Source organism: Alternaria incomplexa (assembly GCF_024043165.1).
Source record: "Alternaria incomplexa strain BMP 0042 chromosome Unknown scaffold_3, whole genome shotgun sequence".
Classification (NCBI taxonomy): Eukaryota; Fungi; Ascomycota; class Dothideomycetes; order Pleosporales; family Pleosporaceae; genus Alternaria; species Alternaria incomplexa.
This window is the reverse complement of record NW_026249852.1, coordinates 1,618,351-1,638,568: the sequence shown is the minus strand read 5'-3', so window position 1 is coordinate 1,638,568 and position 20,218 is coordinate 1,618,351. Positions and strand designations below refer to the sequence as shown.

Here is a 20,218-nt window from a genome sequence, read left to right as displayed (position 1 = left end):
CAACGTTACTCACGACGCGGACAATTATGTAGAACTGTGGGCGAAGACGGGCTGCAGTATAGGCGGATGCAGGATTCGCTCAATGTTCTGACGTAGTCATACTCGAGTCTCTTCAGAAGAAGAAGCTGCGATCGTCGCTTCAGCCATGCTTATATGCGCGATATGCACGTCGCACCACATCTCTATACAAGGCCCGACAAGGTGACAGCACAGTAGCGACGCAATGTTCCTGCCGCCTCTATCACAATTCAATCTCCATCCGGCGCAAGACTCGAACCGGTTGTGGCCCATGGCAGCACACTTCACATCGAGGCACCACGCTAGAGAGACGAACTTGATCCCGCCCCAGCTGGAGTAGCATGCGGGATGTGAGCGCTATTGGTCAGGATGACGCCTTCTCATTGGCCCCGTAGACACCAGGGCTATGCCAGTGATGAGTTGTTCACCGTCCGATTCTCTCGAGCGCGCCAGAATATGCGAGCACGCGTCATAAGACAATATGACAAAGGCGACGGCCCAGGAGTGAAGCTGACTCTGGAGCTCCATCAGCGTGCTTGACGTGGCGGATCCCAACCATCGGGACTGATTTCGAGTGCACGAGAGACACGAAGGAAGCCTTGGAGCAGGGCAATCCTAGCGTAGCAGCAGAGGTGGATCACTGTCAATCCAGCTGCCTTGGATTGGAAATGGTATGAGAGACTGCGAACGTAATGTCGCCGCGAGCGCATCGCGACCAGAACGGTTAGCGCTGCCGCACGGGCCGAACTGGCTAGCGCGCCGGAGCTTCTCAAAAAGTTCCTCAAATTTTCCAACACTTTCTTCCCGGACAACGCCAACATGGAGTTGCCAACGCACCAGCCGCTCCTCGCTGAGGACACCGATGAGGAACTCTCGGATGAGCAGATACGGGAGCTGCTTAATGAAGCTGCAGTCCGTATGCGCGCAAAGGCAGCCACAGCGCAGCCCGCGAACAAGTCGGATGCTCCATTCAGGCTACCGAAGCTGCAGCCCGGCCATATTGCCGATACTTACGAAAAGACTGACGGCAACATCACGCGCCTAGATCACTCGAAGCTCGTCGACAAAAAGCAGCAGGCTTTGGCTAACGGCATCAAGAAGATTGAGGATCCGCTTCAAATCAGGAAGCAGAAGCAAGAGGTACGTTCAAGCCACACTATTCGCATCCGCATGCCCGTGATGAAAATTATCCCAAACTTTTAGCTGAGCAGACTCGGGCGCCGTCTTGGTTGCCTTCCTGCACCACTGAGGCTCCATTAGTTCATAGTTACACTGAGGCATTACCACACTCAAGTTTTACTTTTGAAGTTGTCAGTCACGATGCTAACAGCTTGCCACAGGAGAAGAAAGCTACCGCTGGCGCACAGTGGTTCAACATGCCCAAGACCGACCTTACCCCAGAGCTGCGCCGAGATCTTCAGCTACTCAAGATGAGGAACGTCCTTGACCCCCACCGCCACTACAAGAAGGACAACAAAAAGGGCGATGTCCCCGCATTCTCCCAAGTAGGCACCATCATCGAAGGCGCTACTGAGTTCTACAGCAGCCGTTTGAAGAACAAGGAGCGCAAGCAGACCATGCTGGAGGAGATTGTCGCCCAGGAACAGGACAGCGGCCGTTTCAAGCGCAAGTACGAGGATATCCAGACATCGAAGCAGAGCGGGAAGAAGGCGCACTACAAGGCGATGAAGGCGAAGCGAAACAAGGGCAAGGTCGTCAAGCCTTGAGACTTGCTTGGTCGCTTCTGGCCACATGCCAGGACGACTACACCGGGACTATGTTTGTTCTGGACCGTGTGGATGGTATATTCTATTCTGGATCCAGGCCTCGCCCTTGTGAAAGTATGCCTGCTTGCGATGCACATCTGAAAGGGCACACTGGCGGTTACCATATTGGCCCGCCGTAATCACAGCCCTTGATCATTGGCCGTGAAGATCGGACAAGATCTGCTTGACCAGGGCTTGCATGTCCTTGGCTGCCTCCCGTCCGGCCTCCAGTACCTCCTCGTGGTTTGCCTTACCTTGGCTCAAATGCTCAGTCAATTCCGCCCTGTTCATGGTCTGGATCTCCGCATCGTTGCCACGGGCGCCTGCCTCGAGCACAGCCACGTTTGTGACTAGACTGAATGCAAGAATACGCATTCCAGCATGTCTGGCGACGATGATCTCCGGCACAGTGGACATACCCACCACATCAGCTCCTAGCGTGCTGAGCATTCGGCATTCGGCACGAGTCTCATAACTTGCACACAGTCAGCATTTGTTTAATGCCATAGCGAAGTAGAGGGGGAGGAAAAGGACTTGAATCACATACGTTGGTCCTGCCACAAACGCGTATACACCCTCGTGTAGCCGTCGTTCCTGTTTATCCAGTCCTAGTTTTGCCCAGGCCTTGTGCGTCCGCACCCTCAGGTCAAGGTCGTACGCATCTGACAGAGGTGGGAACCGCGTGCCGAACTCCTCGATATTAGGTCCACGGAGAGGATGTATGCCCACCAGTCCAGCCATATTGAGATGCTAAGCAGAGTTAGATTGAGCTCGACATCTTCAGAAGGGTTGACCTACGTCGTTCAAGCATACGATGTCTCCTACGCGGTAAGTCTGGTTGAGACCACCGGCTGCGTTTGTGACTTCATCCACGGTTAGCCAGTTGACTTTGATCATCTGCTCTCTTGACATACCGATCATAGTCTCGACACCGAGCAATTTGCACACTCGAGTAGCGAATGTGACAAGGTCCATCGAGTGCCCTTCATAGAAACTGTATCCATTAATATCATCATTCTTGCGCCAAAGCCTCTCATCTTTGAGTGACTCACTGGGCCCGTCCAACGAGAAGCGCTACAGGCGTCTTCTGAGGTCCAATCTGACCGAACACAAACTTTCCAGCATGTCCCACAACTAGACAAAGGTGTCAGTACCCCGCTTCCTGTGCAATCCGCAAGATCAACTCTGCAGCGAAATGATGTTTCCAAATCTGCACTTACCAGTACTCTTGGGAAAGTTAGGAATCGTGCCGTAAGCCAGTTCGACTTTCGGTTCCGCCTCGATTGTGTCGGCCAGTCCACCCAGTCCAGAGCCGCACACAATGGCTACCTTGGGATACTGCAGAGCCTCTGGCAGCTGTTGGCGCACGTACATGGCCGTTTGCATAGCGCGGGCATAGGCGTTCGGTGCCGCAGCCATATCTGAAACTGTTTCCATTTTGATTGTTAGGTGCTTCTTCAGAAACAGTTGAAAAACGAGAAATCGCAGAGGTATGATCTTGTATCAAGAGGAGCAAGTTATCTTGTACATGTGACAATTTGAGACGGTACGACTAGGGTGCAGAGGGAAGGCGCGGCCAATTCCGATGCCGCCAAGACTCTAGCTGCAATCGCGACTAGCGCCATCGGCTCTCTGGAAGAAGTTCGATGTTGGACGTGGGCGAGTGCGATGATATCAAGCATGGCAGCGCCACGATGTATGCGCTCCTTTTTGGGGCCGGCGAAGAGGGTAAAGGTGTTTCTACTCCAATTGAACTGCTTATGGGAGTCTATCAATTGCTAATGCGCAGTACAGATCACCCACGCCCCCCGACCACACACACAGACTCTCTCGCGGGCAAAGAGCTCAAGATCAGAGGAGAGCAATGAGAGGGACTCGAGAGAAGACAGAGATGCCAAGCTTATGGGTCGATTGAAGCTGGAGCTGGAGAACAGTACCATGCCACTCGACCAGCGGTTGGAGGATCTTGGTATCAGTCGGGAGGAATACAAGACGTACGATATGCCGAATATAAAGGAACAAAGGAAGAAGAAGTTGCTGACAACACATTAGTCTATACGCAAGTCAACAGAAAGTCAACCAACGTCAAGAAGAATGGGAGCCCAAGACACGCGAAGAGGCAGCGCAAAGGTGGAAAGAACTACAAAACACACCTGACCACTTGGGTCTCCTCAAGGTGTACAAACGCGCTGGTCTGGAACCCATCAAACTGGCAAAGTAAGCCTCCCCTTCGGACTTTCAATCCCAACCCGCAGTCCTCTAACAACAACACCAGGGAACACAACATCACCCTCCCCACCGACCAACCCCCCCTCGACGCCAAAACCGCCGAAGCCCTCGAAGCCCTCCGCACCCCCATCAATGTCCGAGCCGTACACATGCGGCCCCTGCGCCGCACGCCCGAACACGGCGTGCCCACCTGCGACCTCCAACTACGCACCTACAACATCCGCAACCTCCTCCTCTTCGCCGACTTCGCCGTCCGCGCAGCCTACTACATGGGTCTCTGCGCCCGGGGCCCCATCCCCCTCCCCCGCATAACCGAACGCTGGACAGTCCCACGCTCCAACTTCATTTTCAAAAAGTCGCAGGAGAACTTTGAGCGCATCACCATGCGGCGGCTGATCCAGATCCAAGACGGACACCCGGATGTGGTGAAGGCTTGGTTGGCGTTCTTGCAGAAACATCAGTACCATGGTGTGGGTATGAAGGCGAATATTTGGGAATATGAGAGCTTGGAGGATGCGACGAGGGCTGGGTATGAGATGAAGGAGGGTGATTATAGTAGGAGGAGGGAGGGCAAGGTTATGGATAAGGTGGCGGAGATTCTGCAGAGGGATGGGTTTAAGGAGGCGATGAAGGGGCATAAGGGGAAGGTTGAGATGAGGCCGTAAGAAGCTGGGTGCGGTTTGGATGATGGCGGGTGGGATTACATGGAAGAGTCATGGATCGTGAAGGCTATGTATAGATATGTGTATAGAAACATATTCCGCGTAACAGGCGCATTTACGTCGTTCGCCTACTCTGTGCAGCTAGTGTAGTTGAAGTTGCGCCCCTCAACGACTCTGTTTCTGTTGCGGGGCGAAACTTTAACTACATTAGCTGCACAGAGTAGACGAACGACTATGCACGCTAAACTATACTACCCATCTACCATCTCACCACCCATCCTTCTCTTCGCCAGCATACCGCTCATCCGCAAGCAACAACTCCAACATCGCATCCAACAACGCCTGATTCATACCCCTCCCCTGCAGCGCCCTCACTTTATTCAACACTGGCTCCCCATTGTTGACGCAGTTCCAGTAATCCCACTTCTTATCCAGTTCGATCCATGCTTTATCGATGATATCCCAAAGCTTGGGGTTCGGGTCGATAACATCGAGTTGCGGCCCCGACGAGGAAGAGCCCGAAGAATGAGATGAAGAAGAGAGCAATTCGATGTGGATGGTATGCGAAGTTGGCACCGCGTCGAGCGTGATAAGCGTACCGTTGCTTTCCTGGGTGATCTTGTGTGAGAGCGTCTTTGCATGTTTCTTTGTGCTGGGAGAGGTAGTGACGCAGCGTATTTCAGCGCCCTTCTTGAGCGTATGAGCCAGGAGGCGGATCTTCCAAGACCGGTTCTTGGGGATGGCGGGGTTTTCAGGCGTTGTAGGACCGATCTTGATGACGCCGGTCGATTGCTTGTACGTGATGGGTGTGTGTGCGAAGCGCACGGTGTCATCGGCGGATTCCTCGTGGCCCTCGTCTGAGATGATTGAGAAACCGCCGTCGTCGACGAGGTGGCCGGTGCCGTCGTCTTCGATCAGTGTGAAGGAGCCGTCTGCGCCTACGGCAAGCAAGATCTCAAGACCCTCTGGGTTTGGAGAACCGGATTTGGGACGGTAGGCTGCGTCGAGCGGGATTATGGATCCTTCTTTTGCGAAGACAGGGACGAAGTTTAGAGGGCGGTGGACGGTGAGCTCGCCGGCGCGGTTGTATACGATGCCGGTGAAGATGTCGACGTAGCGGCCTTCTGGGAGCCAGAGCTTCTCTGCGCCGAGATGTGTAGTCCCGTCGCGGGGCTGGGTGATAGGTGCCACGATTATTTCTGAGCCAAAGCGGAACTGGTTGGGCACGTTGTATGCTTCGTCAGACTCTGGGTAGTCCCAGTACATGGGCTGAATGAGCGGCTCGTCATCGGAGGCACTTCTCGCGTTCATGGTGTACAAGTATGGGATGAGACGGTGGCGGAAACGCAATGTATCTTCAACGATCGTGCACGCCTCTTCGTTGAACCGCCAGGGCTCGCGCGTGTTGAAAGGGTTGTTGTCTGAATGAAGACGCAGAATGGGCGACCAGCAGCCAAGTTGTACCCAACGTGTGTAGAGCTCGTCGTTCTTGTAGCCATGCGTGTGACCACCAATGTCGTTGCTCCACCAGCCGTACCCGATGTTCGATGCAGTAGCTGTGAACTCAGGCTGGAAGTGCAGGCTGTCCCAGGTGATGATAGCATCGCCAGAAAAGCCGATCTGGTAGCGCTGTGCTCCTGGGCCGCCGAATCGAGAGAGGATCAAGGGACGCTGGGACCCACGGCCATTGTCGAGGAAATGGAAGTGGTTGAGCACCCAGAGCGGGTCTACCCCAGGGATCTTGGATGTGTTGCCCTGCTGCCAGTCCACCCACCAGAAGTCTACGCCTCGCTCTTCGTGCTCGTGGTGTACGATGTCGAAGTATGCGTCCATAAACTTCTTATCTGTGCAGTCGAAAGGAATCGTCTGTTTAGACTGCGGGTCGATACCAAGGTATTTGGCGACTTCAGGGTACTGCTCTTCGTGAGGCCTGAACCCGTCCGCTGGATGCAGGTTAAGCGTCAGCCTCATGCCACGATCATGCAGCTTCTTCATGAAAGCGTCTGGGTCGGGGAACAGTTTCTTGTTCCATGTGTATCCGGTCCAGCCATTGACACCGCCAGGCAGATCCCATACCAGATGCCAGTCCATGTCCACAACCGCCACGTTCATGGGTACATCGTCGCGGTCGAAATGATCGTGCAAATCGAGATATTCCTTCTCGTCGTATGCGTGGTATCGACTCCACCAGTTGCCCATGGCGTATCGTGGAAGGAGAGGCTGGCTTCCGGAGACAGCGTAGTATGCGCGCATGGCTTCCCGGTAGTCGCGACCATACATGAAGATGTACTGATCGGTCCTGTCACCACCCCTGCGTCCAGCAATCCACCCATTGTCTTCGAAGAGCATGGACTTGGTGTCATCCAAAGGAGCCATGCCCTCTCTCGACAGCACACCAGGACCTAGGTTGGCCCTGCCGTTCACACCGTCTAGTGTACGGGTTGTTCCGCCCAAGTTGGAGACTTGTTGTCCGTATGTCCATGTGCCCGTCACGTCGCCCTTGAGGTGGATCTTGAAGCCATCGGCGCTAAACTTCTTCTTGTCGTACACAACGTGGAAGCGCTTCGTTACGATCTCGATGCCATGGCCGCGGTCCCAGACATAGAAATCGGGCACAGCTAGCTTGCGGTTGATGGCAAAGGTGCTCGCGCGGTCTTCGAATCGTCCATCCTCGGCCCACTCAAAGCGGAGCAAGCCATCTGTGAGGATGGTGAAGCGGTACTTGTCGCCTGCGACAATAGCGTCCGGGTGCGCGACCGGGCGCGTCTTGAAGTCGTAGCGAGCTTTCGTCATAGCTTGAGTAGTGAAACAAGACGAGATCAGGTAATTCCTCTCGTGTATGCCCTCGAGGGATGTCGTGGCATTGCCCGGCGCGGTCAGACACGGACGGCGTCATTCATCTTAAGCACGTCCGGGGAAAGGAAGCTCGGACGGTGTGCCTGACTAGCATCATGATCGATGCGCGTGACCTCGGTTGAGGGGGAGCGCGACCTGTCAAACCTAAACCACATGCGAGGTAAGTCAGGCGACAGCTCCAAATCGGCCCTGCTGCCTCTAGACAGCATACCAAGGTCATGGCGAACGACTGGGGAAGAAGAAATCAATAGATGGTGTTGCAAGATCGAGGGCAGGAGTGGACACGCGACGGCGTCATTTGAGCTCGGAAAGACAATGAGTCCCTGCAGGATTGCTGCACGTAACCACAACGTAGCTGCAACAACATCGCACCGCATACGAGCATGCACGTCTTGAATACGAGCTTGTCGGATGACTTCCGCCCAACCCCAAGAACGCTGCATCACACTCTATCGCAACCTGGGGGTTCTCTCAGCGTCGCATTATTCCACTATTGATGCCATACAATCAGATGTACTACATTCATCGCTCCAAACGTCCTGTGCGTATGTTCACGTACGACTGACGTTCCCAGCAAGACTTCGGCATCCCAGCGTACCGGCTATGCTCCCTGTTATTTCCTTGACTGCAACGACGAAGAAGGCTTCCAAGATCCCCTCGAATTCCTATTCATATTCGGCCGAGATCTTGATGACGTCCAGCCTCGGTCAAACACACACTTCTGTACTCTTCATGCCTCCGGCACACTTGTCGTCTCTTCCCAATCCCTCCTCCATCGCTCGGCATCTGGCTTATCTGCGAGATGCAGATGCACCCTCTCGTTCACCCTCAACAAACGCCCAAGATCCTGCGATGCATGCCAAATTGTATGATGTGTTTCGGTTGCTAGCTCCTTGCGTAGGAGAGTAATTTTCAAGTGGTTTCGCCTTGCGAACATGTTGCTGTAACATAACAAGCGTGCGAGTTGTGGGAGACTTGGCGCGTCTTTGTCGGTCACCATTATCTCAACATGGCGGCAGCTACTCGTTAGGCGACAGGTTTTAACACAGCGGTCGACGAAAGCTTTAGCTGCCTCGCTCAATGCTGGGGAGTCATAGGGCTGAGAATTGTGTCCGAAACAGCGCGAGAGCGAACGACGCAAGACGAATAGAGATTTACTAACTTTCGCTGTGATGAAGAAGCGCATCGGTTGCGCCTTCAGTTGCAGCATGCTAGGACAGAAGATTCTCATGGCTTCGGTATTGATCAACTTGGATGTTGCCAGTATCTGGACGGGTAGCTTTTTGCAGACGAGTGTGATTGTGGAAGCTTGGTCCGGTATGTCGTCGAGTGTGTAATGCTTCGTTGTCGTTTCGAGCTGCTCGTAGACCATGCATCGCAACTCTGGTGGAAGGTCCAGGAATCGGAAAGAGGGTTCGGACATCTCGGTGGGCGTAGCTGTACGTAACAAACTTAGGGATGTTGAGGCGTAAGATGGTAAGAGCTGAAGGTCAACTCTTATATGTGCTGGATTAGATGTTCGTTGTCTACCTTGGCTTCAATTATCTCTCTACCATGGTTTCCAGGAAAATTGCGAAAACGAGGACGGGTATTGGCTGAGGTAACATCCCGATGGACTTACTATCACGTTTACTTTTATTCGTTGACACGAGATGCCCAGGCCATGAGCTCCACTCACTGGGCAGGATCAACTCTCACTTTAGGTTACTGTCGCAGAGACCCCGATTGAAGCACGTGGAACTAGACAAAAATTCGGCACGACTGACAGAGACAAGAACAGACGAAGAGAAAACATCTATACCAGAAGTGACCCAAAGGAACACTACTCACGCACTCGAACGCCTCATTACGACTTCGACTCTCTACACTTACGACCAGAATAACTTCAATCACCGTGCAAACTCTCCCAGTACACACACTAAGAGATGTACATACGTGCGAAGGTAGTGACCTGATTTGTTCGGCACTATAAGACGTTGAAAAGGTTACACAGTGAACAGTCGTAGCATGTGTATTGGAGAAGTTTACTAGAGCATTATAGAATGGGAATGTTGCCCTTACGCCCTTTCCAAACCATGGTACTACAGTACTAGCTTACGACTCATCACCAAGCACTCGACGAGACCCAAACACACCAGACTCCCGAGGTCGTCTTTCCGAAGTAGATTTTCTTTTCTTCAGGCAGTATTCCCGCGTCTTACAAAATCTCACAACTCAAATCCATCCTCATACTACGCAATGGGGAAGCGCAAACCGCACCCCGCCGGCCGTCCGCCAAAGAAACCCGCACCCACCGAAGAAGATACAGAGAAAGGAACGATATTCTTCTACATGCCAAACGAAAAACCCTACGGCATATTCTGCCAATGGCACCCAAGCCCCTTCAGCATCCCCATCGCATCCCTCCAATGGCTTGTCGACCTTGCACCACCACCACCCCCTTCCACCCCATCCACAACAACCATCTCAGCATCCTCAATCCTATCAACCCACGCCACCACCTCCCCCTCCAACCCAACCCCCTTCCTCCCCTTCACCTGCGCCGAACAATCCTACATGTACTGCAAATCCCTCTTCTTCTCCGACTCCCGCACCTGCACCTCCATCCTCTCTGCTCCAGACCCAAAAACGCAGAAGAAACACGGTCAGCGCATCACCAACTTCTCCTTCTCGGCTTGGACCGCCGTAAAAAGCCGGGTTGCGCGCGTGGGGAACTGGTATAAATTCACGGGGGGGAATGAACATGCTGGGAAAGGAGCGGGCAATGGGGGTAGGCATATGAGGAGTGTGTTGGTGGGGACGGGGGAGAGGGAACTTGTGGAGGCGGGGAGGAGGGATAGGGTGTGGGGGATTGGGTATAGGGCGTTTGAGGCGGAGGGGTATAGGGAGTGGTGGGGGGAGAATTTGTTGGGGGTGTGTTTGGGGGATGTTAGGGGGAGGATTGGGGAGATGGATAGGAGGGGGGAGGGTGGAGGGGGTGGGGGTGGATTGGGATTGGGATGGTGGGTTGGATGGGGATGGGAATGAGGATGGCGGGGGTGAAGTTGAGGGAGGAGAAGCTGAGGGAGAAGACACAGATGCCAGCACTGTCGTCCAAGAATTAGAACAAACCTAAAGTTCCTCCACCTCCCCACCCATCCCCCTCCCCTCTCTCCAAATCCTCAACGAGCAGCTTCGCTACTATCCTATGTCCCCCCAGCCTCAAATGAAAAACTCTCTTATAACTATCCGGCAACAACCAATGAATCCCATCACCCAACCACCCTTCTCCCTCTACTCCCTTCTTACCCCCCTTCCTCTTCTGACCAAAAACCCCTTCTTAGGATCAACCCCCACCCAGGATGTTCCCCCACCGTCCTACCAACATCCCCCGCAATCCCACTCTCAAACGAACCCCTTCGGCACACCACCGCCCGTCCCATTCAGCAACGCCGTCCTATTCTCCCCGCTATCAACAGTGTTCCACTGGTAGAACACGAGGCCGGCGCGATTAGGAGCTGGTTCTAGGACACGGGGTTCACAGTATCGACCCCGTGCCTTGGTTACTTCCGCGTTGTAATCTACAAACTGGACGTTTGGACTGGAGTCACTAACGGCTTTGAACAAAATAGCGTCAACGGCGCAGACTATGTCGTTTAGCTCCTAGCGTAGGGCGCGCGTGAGGTATTATTTTGTCCATTCGACGTCTTTCCAGACGGCCCAGGTAATGTTGTCGCATATTTTATCTTCGTTGCCGAAGAAAGATGCGTAGCCTGTGTAGTATATCACACCGTGTTGTTAGTTCATTTTCGGTCTTGCGGCGTGAAGGAGGAGTGTGACGTTGTGATAAAGTTCTGTTTCATTTGCTATTCTCGCCCTGGCTTCATCAATAGCCTGCTGGCAGGCATCTTCGCCCGACAGACAGAATTGGTGAATGTAGTTGCGTAGTATGGGTGTTAGGCCGACGTCGTTTCCGCCAGCGGAGATGATGAGCAGGTCGAGGTTATCGTCCAATGCTGGGATCTGGGTTTCCAAGACATCGGTGCTGGTAGAGCCGGAGCAGGCGAGAAATTGGTGGGTGTGCGGTTTGGGTTGGGCCCGAGGAATGTGGTTTGCAGGATGTTGGGGTAGGAGGAAGTGTACCGGGAGCATGACCGGTCGAGACGCGTGCCGGATCCTAGGCCCGCGGCGTAGGAGTCGCCGATTGAGGCGAAGCGTTGGATCCATGGGAATCTAGTGGTAGGATCGAGAAGAGGGGACTGGGGTGCGTTGTTGGAGGGATTAGAGAAGATGGTGGCTGAGAGCCAGCTGGTGAGTGTTGGAAGGAACATGGTGCAAGCACTGAGAATGTAAAGTGAAGTCAAGTAAGCATGAAAGTCCCTCCAAGAGCATCATCAACCAGCGAGTTGTGCTCTTGTGAAACAGCAAACTTGTCAAGATGCCTTTCTTATCGTCGTTGCCTTGCCGCGCCTTTGAGGCACTGCAGTCACGCGCCGTAAGCCGAGCTCTTCATGCGCGAATCGAGCATGCACGAGGTGATGATTGGACAACGAGTGGCTGAAATGGAAGTCTGTCTGAACACCATCAACTTCGTAAATTTAGTAACTTTGGGATGCAAGGCTTAATGCACCCGCTACAACAGCAAGACGTGAGACATACATGCCACAAAAGTGTGAGGTAGCACCCGTATCCGTCCGCTACCTTTTGCAACCTGCTCACCAGACAACACCTCACGAATTGAAAATCCTCGAATACAACTTCTCATGTCTCCCAACCCAAAGATCCATAACCGGCACACTCTGCCCCGCATCCTCCACCGTCCTATCCCACCCCTCATCCACCAGCCCCCGAATCCTATCCTGCAGCTCCGCGCTCGCAAGAACCGCCTGCGCCTGATACGGACCCATAACGCTCGCTCTCACAGCCGCACTAACCACAGTACGTGCATGTGAAAAGAGGAAAAGGTACGCAGCCTGTTGCAACGGAACAGCCAGGATACTCGTGACGAGACCCCACAGCGGCGCAAGATGCACGTTGATATGCTCTGAAGTGCGCAATGCAGCAGAAAACGCCGTGAGTGCTTTAACAGCGATTTCACTGCCCATACCCCCGTTCTCAGCATACTCAGACGCCATCGCCTTAGGCCCATTATACTGCGTCCTAAAACTACGATCCCAAACCGCCAGCAACGCGCGGCCCTGTGCTATGCTCGCCCGTCGCGCAACGGTACACGGTGTACTCGCGTCAAAGTCATTATCCAGTGTCTCGATGGCTTGCGGCGTGCGGTGCCCGGCGAGCACGTAGGGCAGCGATGTGCTTGCGAGTGTTGAGAGCGATAGGCGGAGGAAGGTGTGGAACGCGGGTAACTGTGATGCCGACGGCGGAGATGGCTTGTGGTGCGCGAGATAGGATTCTAGACCGGAGCTGAAGGCGAAGGAACCTAGTGGGAGCGCGGAGTCGGCGAGGAGGAGGAGCGCGTGGAGGGCTGGGGGGCTGTTAGGTTGGGAGTTGGGTGGGTAGGTAGGCGTGATAACGGACCTGCGTCATTTGCGGGGGTTGAAGGTGTCGCTGCGACGGTATTTGGATTCAATCGGGCTTTCGCATCCTGGAGCCGTCTTTCGAGATCGGCTATCTCGTCTTGGACGGCTTGTTGCTCCGACGGTGGTTGTGTCATCGTGTGCGTGGGAACGATGATGCGGCTAGAGTAGGGTACAACATGCGCCTCGGCGACTATTCCCAAGATAGACGGGGGTATCCATTCGGGCGCATGCAGCTTTACACATGCATAGAACCTAGTCTGAAGATAGTAATGCATGATAACGTTGTTCCATTTCGTCTCGTCTCATCAATATATGTAGTCATGAGCCTCGTAGTCATTCATCCGGTAATCAAAACTCCAGAACCAGCCCATCATCCAAAGGCATCCAAGCCGCAACAGGGTATACAGATGATAATTGCGCCCGAGAAGAAAACCGATGCTGTACACGCTAAACAAGAATGGCTGTGAGGCCTTGTCTACGCGTCTTCTTCCTTCGCGTCTTTCTTGGGGATATCGGCGAACATGAGTGTGCCGCTGCCCTTGTTCGACTCGAAGTTCTTCGCGCTCGTCTTCTTAAACAGCGTCTGCGGCTTCGACCTAGACGTGCGTTAGTCTACAATTTATCGCTGGTATATAGTTGGATAGCGGCTTACTTCTTCATGGCGTGCTTGGTTTTGAAAGCCTGCAATTTCTGTGTCGCGGGGCTCATGATGTCGTCAGACGGCGAGACAAACTTCTGCTCTCTGGAGTATTGTTAGTGATGCGCAGCGGGATATGAACATGTATGAACTCACTGTGGGTTGTCTAGACGCGACTGCAGAACTTGACGGTGGTAGTCGAGGCTCTTGGAGTCCTTCTTCTCGGCGTCCTTCTCAGGTGAAGACATGTGCTTGACTTGGACGTTGGTGTCGCGGGGGCTGAGGACGTTGGTGGCCATTGCGGTAGGGTGGTTGCGGTTGATGTAAAGGCGGAAGACTTGATCAAAAGTTTTCAGATGTGGACGTTTTCGAGGTCGTGTAGCAAGTTGCAGATGTTGTAGTTTGTGCTGAAGAGGTGCTGTCTGAAAGGATCTTGTTGCGGATTGCGGTCGTGGTTATAGTAGTCTTGTTCAAGGGTGTTTATGGTAGCCTGTCGCGTGGGGCAACGGCGAGGAACGTCATACCCTGCGACCCTCAGCCTTACATCCCAACGTTCACGGGCCGTGCACTTAGACATCCCTGATCCGGCAGTCTGTTTGAAATGACAGCTCTCACATGGTTGGCTGGCAATGAACGCTTTGCCTAGTGCACAGAGCAAAGGTACCAGCCCAGTGTGAGTCAAAGGCTATAGAATCACATCATATAACACAAATTGGACATGGTATCTTTGTTTGCATTCTTTCTCTGGGCCATCCCAGGCCTGAGCTCCGCAGAGCCAACGGAATTTATCTAAACCCATCCGCGGAAACATTGCCGACCGAGAGACGAACTCCGTGCATCTAGTAAAACATGCTAACACATGTCATCTGAACATGCATCGCAACTATCATCGTACATTGTCTCGCGCTCTTGCGCTGCCGAACTCCAACGCCATGAATTTGGCAGAAAGCCACCCGCAAAACACCAACGTTCCAGGCACTGCTTCGTGCTTGGCCTCAAAATTCGCCTTCAACGCTATTGTAAACTTGTAAAAAAGGGTACCGAAGGAAATGCAGCTGGTGATGTACATGTGGCAAAATGCAGGGAATAAGAAAAGGGTATCCGGTTTGCAAGCTCTCACAAATGGACGCGCATGGTATCGTTGCTGCCAAAGGCCTTGCCGCAATTCGGGCACTTCCTCGCGCGGTTGGTGAGTCGATCTTGCACGCACTGGTCGCAGAACATGTGCCCACAAGTCTTGATGACCGTGTTCTTGAGCTTGCTCTTGCAGATCTGACACTGGATCAACAGCTCCATCGTCGACACTTCAGAGCTCTGGTTGGCCGTGCTCTTCTTCTTGTAGATTTGCACTTGCTTCTCCAGTCCAGTCACTTGTGCAGCAAGCTTGTCTCGCTCGGTTTCCGATTCGCGTTGGGCGTGCTTGGCCGCGAGACATGTCGCGTCCTTGGCCTCGACGACCTTCTTGAGCTCCGCTATCTGGCTGACATGACCCTCGGAAGTGATGGCATTCTCGCTGACCTTTTGCTGCAGCTGGCGGTGCTGGGTAGAAAGATCGTCCATTTGCGATCGCATTTCCGCACATTGCTTCTCCAGCTTGTCGACCAGTGACCGGCTCAAGGAATCCGCCTCTTTCAATTGCGCCACTACTTCCGTGGCTTTGGTAGCCTGGGCACGGAGGATGCGGATTTGTTGTTCGAGTTCTCCTTTGGTCTTCATGGCTGCGAAGAACTTTTGATCCGCTTTGGCCTTGTCTGCATGTGCCTTAGCAATGTTCTCTTCCCATGCAGCAATCTCGGTGATCTTCTTGCTCGCGATCGCCTGCGCCTTTTTCCATGCCGACTCCATGGACGGGAGTTCGTTGCCCAGAATCTTGCATTGGCTCTCAAGCTTGGAGATCTTGCTGCGCAGCTGCTCCGGTGTCAAGTCGTCTAAGCCAGACATTACTTGGTCTCCTGAACTCTGCTGCTCCGCAATCTGGAGTCGCAGTCGCTCGCATTCCGATTCGAGTGCAGCAATGCGGCTGTCGCATGCGCTCGCAAGCTGTTTCGCCTGCTCGATGGAATCCTTGGAATCCTTGTGGCTCGCCTCCAAGAGGTTATTCTTGGTGGCTAGTTCGTCACGGGCGTTTCGAATGCGAGCACAGTTCGCTTCCGCTTGCGAAACGTGGCTTGCACTGTCTGCCAAGCTAGCGCGGACCTCATCGTCCACCTTGATCCTGTAGGCTGTTCGCTCTGCTTGGAACTTTTGCGCTTCTTCCCGCAAGGAAATGTTGGTGGCTTCGAGATTGTTGATTCGCTTGATCACGTCTTCATGCTGGTTCTTGATAGCTTTGAAGAGATCGGTCTTTGCATAATCATCATCCGACAATCCGGTAAGCTTGACCTTCAATGCCGAGACTTCCTCAGTGAGCTTCTTGTTTTCCTGCTCGATCTGCTCAAGCTGCTCTTTTCTTTTGGCTGCCTCGGCTATGGCCTTGTTTTTTGCAGTTTCCAACTCTTCACTGATCGGTCCGGGTGAGGTGCCATTGACGGCTTCTGTTCCGTTGCTGGTAGATGGAGCCTCCTCCTTTGAAGGCGCGCTTGTGCCGTGCGCCTGCTGCTCGAGTTTCTGGACTTGGGCGCTCTTCAAGCGATCGAGCTTCTTCTCAGCGACCAGGTAGCGATGAGTAGCCGTGTCCAACCGGTCAGATAGTTGCTCTTTCTCGGTAGTGACGCGTTGCAATCGCACGACATGATCCTTCTCCGTGACCAATAGTTCCGACAGCTTCTGTTGAAGTTTCGCAACCTCAGGACTGCTTGCAGGATATCTCGCAAAGAGGTCGGAAAGAGATGCAAGGATCTTCTCTTTGCGGTCTGAGAGGTGTTTCTTGAACGTCTGGGTGTCCTCGCAAAGAAGCGCAGCGGGTACCGACTGCGAGGCATCGGAATCGCCTGATGATGCAGGTAGTTTCTCGGCGCCCAGGAGTTTGATTTCATCGATAAGCTAAGCAGCAATTAGCATCACCTCAATCAACTTCCAGGGGTATACTGACCTGATCAAACCAAGCGTCGATTGTGCGGAGGTGGTCGTCGTGGTACTTGGAGCGGCCCTCCAGCTCGTTCAGTTGTGACTCGACGGTAGCCTTCTCGCGCTTGAACTCGCGCATCTGGCGCAGAATGGCATCTTTCTGGAACGACTGTAGATTCGAGTGGTCAGCGGGTGTGTGCGCCGTGGGCGTGGGAGGAGGGCGGGAGGTGATCGGGGGGCGAACCTCGATGTCATCTTTCCACGGCAAGTCAGCGTCTGGGTGGGAGCGAGCACCGTTGACGGTCACGGCTTGCCTCTTAGCGGGAGGAGCAGCGTCGTCGGCAATGGGCCGTTTTCGGTCCTCCATCTTGACGGCGTCAAGCGATGGGGGTGCGACGGTCCTGGCTTCGAGCCTCATCGAGGAGACGCCGGCTTCGAGATAGGGCAGCGAAGACGCGCGCGCTCTCAGGTCATTAAAGGGAGATGAAGGAGCGGATGGCAGGCACGCAGGAGACGGGCGGGCGAGAGGCAGCGGCAGGCGGGCGGGTGTGTCGTGTGAGGCCGGTGGGTGAGGAGGTCGAGCGAAGAGAGTTCGTTAGCAGCCCAGGTGGACTGCCAAGAGCTAGTGTCGCGCTAGGGCGTGGTCTGTGTCTGTCGACGCGACCCTCTGCGTGCTGCACATTCCCCACCACTGCCCGCCAATGTGAGGAAGAGAGCGAGCAGCCAGAGCCGGGCGTGAACGAGTGCTGCTTAGACATGGCTGCCGACGACGCTCCCAATCAGCCGCCTGCTGCCGGTAGCGACAAAGCGCCTGCGCCTGCGCCCAAACCTGCGGCGGCGACCTTTAGTTCTTTTATTAATAGTGAGTCGTCCCATGCAACGGCGCCGTCTCTGCTAAGCCATGGCCAGAGAATACAACGGGCAAGAAGTTCGCACCCAAAGCCGCACGACGACGACCTGCCGCTGCTGCACCGACTCCCACACCTGCGCCTGCCGAATCGCAAACTTCGCAGGCCGGACCAGAGCCCTCGAATGCGCCGGCGACTGAGCCTCCGACTACCGCCGAGCTACCTACACCAGCCGCGACCCAAGAACCTGCCACAGCGACTACTCCCCAAACTGTCTCCAGTACAGCCGAGTCTTCTACAGCGCCGCCGCAACCGACCCCGAACCCTACCCAGCCACTGCCTACTCCAGCGCCTACCAATACAGACACCCAGACACAAGCCGAGAAGGAGCCCCATGTCGCTGTACAGCCTTCGACAGACCGGGGTCTCACTACCCAATACTTGGAAGATGCGGGCGATGGCGGCAGGTCACCCAAGCGGCGTCGTATAGAACCACCCGTACAATTAGGCACCCCAGCGAGTCAAGATGTCGCTGCAAGTGGAGGAGATATCACAGACCCGTCACAGTCGGTACAACGAGAGAACGCAGTAGCTGCACCACCACAGCAAGAGGTCGAAGCTACGGCCGCTGTCGATGCGCCGGCACCAGCGGACAACGCCGGCGGACAGACTGCCGACCCGAATGTCCCCGCCCCTGCTTCAGATGCCCAGGCCCTTCCACAACCGCGAAAGAGGAGGAAGCTTCCATGGGCAGCGGTGAACCACCCTCCAGAGGGCGAAGAAGAGGCTGCGGCTGCGGCGCCGACTCGAAAGCCTCGCCAGCCACGCAAGAAGAGGGCCGCTGCAGCAGATCCAGATGCAGAACACGTTGAACAAGAAGGGGAAGACGAAGAAGAGGCTCAGCCCACCCGGAAACGAGCTGCCGCCAAGCCCCGCGCAAGAAAGAAGGCCACCGAACCCGCTACCCAAGATGGCGAGGAGGCTCCAGCGCCAGCGAAGAAAGCCAGGAAGCCAAGAAAGACCAAGGGGGCTCTGAGCAGCGAGGTCGTCGAAGGAGCAGAAGATCAAGTCGGCCGCATAGCAGATGAGATTGTAGCAGCAGCCGTGCGTCGCAAACCCAAAGCAAAGAGGAGGAGAAGGGCCACTCTAGAGGGCGAAGAAGGCGAAGAGGTCGATGGTGTCGAAGGCGAAGAAGGCACAGTCAGGGAGAAGAAACGAAAGGGGAGACCGCCACGAGAGCCCACACCATCCGATGCCGAAGACCAGACGATTGACCCCAATGAAACCTATATGGATACTCTAGCAGCCCGAGATCTTCGCGTCGGAAAGCTGTCTTCACGGGAGAAGCAAATGCGTACCATTGATTGGGATGCCGTTAAGCAACGTCGAAGAGAAGAAGACAACAAGGACATCCCTTCGAAAGCAGATCAAGAAAAACAGGACAGACTTTTGGCAGAAGCAGGAGCAGAGCTGGCGGTTTCACAGGTTGAACCGGGACCCAGGTATCGTTTGAATGCAGCAGGCGAGATGGAAATAGATCCCACCACTGTATTTATCGACCGAGAGGGCGACGCAGACCGTCTCATTAGCGACATGACCGTCGTTGAAGACCAAGACATCACCGCACGCCTCACAACCCGCAGCTTCATGAAGAACAACAAGCGCTTCCCCAACGAGTTCCTCCTGCCCGGCCAAGGACGACGTTGGACCACGGACCTCACGAACCTGTTCTACGAGGGCCTCAGGTCCTTCGGCACCGATTTCCAGATGATATCCCAAATGTTCCCCGGCTTCACCCGCCGCTCCATCAAAACCAAATTCACCCGCGAAGAACGCGACAACCCCGACGACATCCGCGCCGCTCTCCAAGGCCGCTGCGAGATCAACGGCGACGGCTGGAATACGTTCCTGCAGAAATCGGAAAAGACAGAGGCCTCTTTCGCCGACACGGACAGGATCAAGCGCGAAATGGCGGCGGTAGAAGCAGAGTATGCGGAGAAAATCGCCAAAGCGAAAGCGGAGGCCCAGGAGAGGAAACGCCAGAGGGAACTTGCGGGGGTTGATCAGGATGGGAATCCGATTGGTGACGGCGCGAATAAGGAGAATGGGAAGGGCAAGAAGAAGAGGGGGAAGAATAAGCAGGTTGCTTTTCAGGAGGAGCAGGGCGTGGAGATTGTGGGCGAGATTGGGGATGATGATACTTGGGGGCAGGAGTAGTGGGCGATGTGTGATACGGCCGTGGCAATGATTGATGGATATGATACCCTTTAGATTCTACGGCTTCTGAAAGCAGGGAAATAGAACAATTGATGCATGATCATGCATGTCGTCAAGTTGAAGTGAGGGGTCTCTTGGAGTGATGACAGCTTCGTCTGCGGGTGTTGCGAAATGTCCGTTAAGCGCTGGTGGACATTCTATTATCGGTGATGTGTTCTTGCTGTCTTGTCGTAGTCTTGGCGATGCTGCTTGAGATTTTTGGAAGGTGCGAAGGTATTCCGAGGCTAAGTTGACAAAAATGCCCTCAAGAGCTTCTTACATCAGGACTGCTCTCCTACATTTTAACAATACAGAACTAAGGCTTCTAGGCTCAAACGTACGCTTTTCTACGATATCAACTAGGCTAGTTATTACTACGCATGACGTTCGTAGCTGCCTAATCACGTCTACACAGCCCCCT

At 54.3% G+C, this 20,218-nt stretch overlaps 8 protein-coding genes across 8 annotated transcripts; 3 read left to right on the top strand and 5 right to left on the bottom strand.

Annotated features, from left to right (window-relative positions):
- Window positions 1-837: 837 nt before the first annotated feature.
- On the top strand, window positions 838-1,745 carry J4E90_002935 (uncharacterized protein; the record flags this gene model as incomplete). The annotated part of the gene is made up of 2 exons (XM_051432509.1): window positions 838-1,158; window positions 1,359-1,745. The coding sequence occupies 2 exons, from the start codon at window positions 838-840 to the stop codon at window positions 1,743-1,745; spliced, it is 708 nt and encodes a 235-aa protein (XP_051293931.1).
- Window positions 1,746-1,937: 192 nt separating this feature from the next.
- On the bottom strand, window positions 1,938-3,203 carry J4E90_002934 (uncharacterized protein; the record flags this gene model as incomplete). Its single annotated transcript, XM_051432508.1, has 6 exons — window positions 1,938-2,259; window positions 2,332-2,534; window positions 2,583-2,647; window positions 2,699-2,778; window positions 2,837-2,918; window positions 3,005-3,203. The coding sequence occupies 6 exons, from the start codon at window positions 3,201-3,203 to the stop codon at window positions 1,938-1,940; spliced, it is 951 nt and encodes a 316-aa protein (XP_051293930.1).
- A 261-nt stretch (window positions 3,204-3,464) lies between these two features.
- On the top strand, window positions 3,465-4,678 carry J4E90_002933 (uncharacterized protein; the record flags this gene model as incomplete). Its single annotated transcript, XM_051432507.1, has 4 exons — window positions 3,465-3,518; window positions 3,579-3,778; window positions 3,837-4,001; window positions 4,060-4,678. 4 exons carry the CDS (start codon window positions 3,465-3,467, stop codon window positions 4,676-4,678), a joined length of 1,038 nt encoding a protein of 345 aa, XP_051293929.1.
- Window positions 4,679-4,942: 264 nt separating this feature from the next.
- Window positions 4,943-7,468, bottom strand: J4E90_002932 (uncharacterized protein; the record flags this gene model as incomplete). The annotated part of the gene is made up of 1 exon (XM_051432506.1): window positions 4,943-7,468. The coding sequence occupies one exon, from the start codon at window positions 7,466-7,468 to the stop codon at window positions 4,943-4,945; it is 2,526 nt and encodes an 841-aa protein (XP_051293928.1).
- A 4,772-nt stretch (window positions 7,469-12,240) lies between these two features.
- J4E90_002931 (uncharacterized protein) lies at window positions 12,241-13,184 on the bottom strand (the record flags this gene model as incomplete). Its single annotated transcript, XM_051432505.1, has 2 exons — window positions 12,241-12,995; window positions 13,049-13,184. The coding sequence occupies 2 exons, from the start codon at window positions 13,182-13,184 to the stop codon at window positions 12,241-12,243; spliced, it is 891 nt and encodes a 296-aa protein (XP_051293927.1).
- A 341-nt stretch (window positions 13,185-13,525) lies between these two features.
- J4E90_002930 (uncharacterized protein) lies at window positions 13,526-13,986 on the bottom strand (the record flags this gene model as incomplete). The annotated part of the gene is made up of 3 exons (XM_051432504.1): window positions 13,526-13,646; window positions 13,703-13,792; window positions 13,844-13,986. The coding sequence occupies 3 exons, from the start codon at window positions 13,984-13,986 to the stop codon at window positions 13,526-13,528; spliced, it is 354 nt and encodes a 117-aa protein (XP_051293926.1).
- Window positions 13,987-14,803: 817 nt separating this feature from the next.
- J4E90_002929 (uncharacterized protein) lies at window positions 14,804-17,111 on the bottom strand (the record flags this gene model as incomplete). Its single annotated transcript, XM_051432503.1, has 3 exons — window positions 14,804-16,669; window positions 16,719-16,862; window positions 16,938-17,111. The coding sequence occupies 3 exons, from the start codon at window positions 17,109-17,111 to the stop codon at window positions 14,804-14,806; spliced, it is 2,184 nt and encodes a 727-aa protein (XP_051293925.1).
- Window positions 17,112-17,449: 338 nt separating this feature from the next.
- Window positions 17,450-19,758, top strand: J4E90_002928 (uncharacterized protein; the record flags this gene model as incomplete). The annotated part of the gene is made up of 2 exons (XM_051432502.1): window positions 17,450-17,555; window positions 17,603-19,758. The coding sequence occupies 2 exons, from the start codon at window positions 17,450-17,452 to the stop codon at window positions 19,756-19,758; spliced, it is 2,262 nt and encodes a 753-aa protein (XP_051293924.1).
- Between the last annotated feature and the right edge of the window lie 460 nt (window positions 19,759-20,218).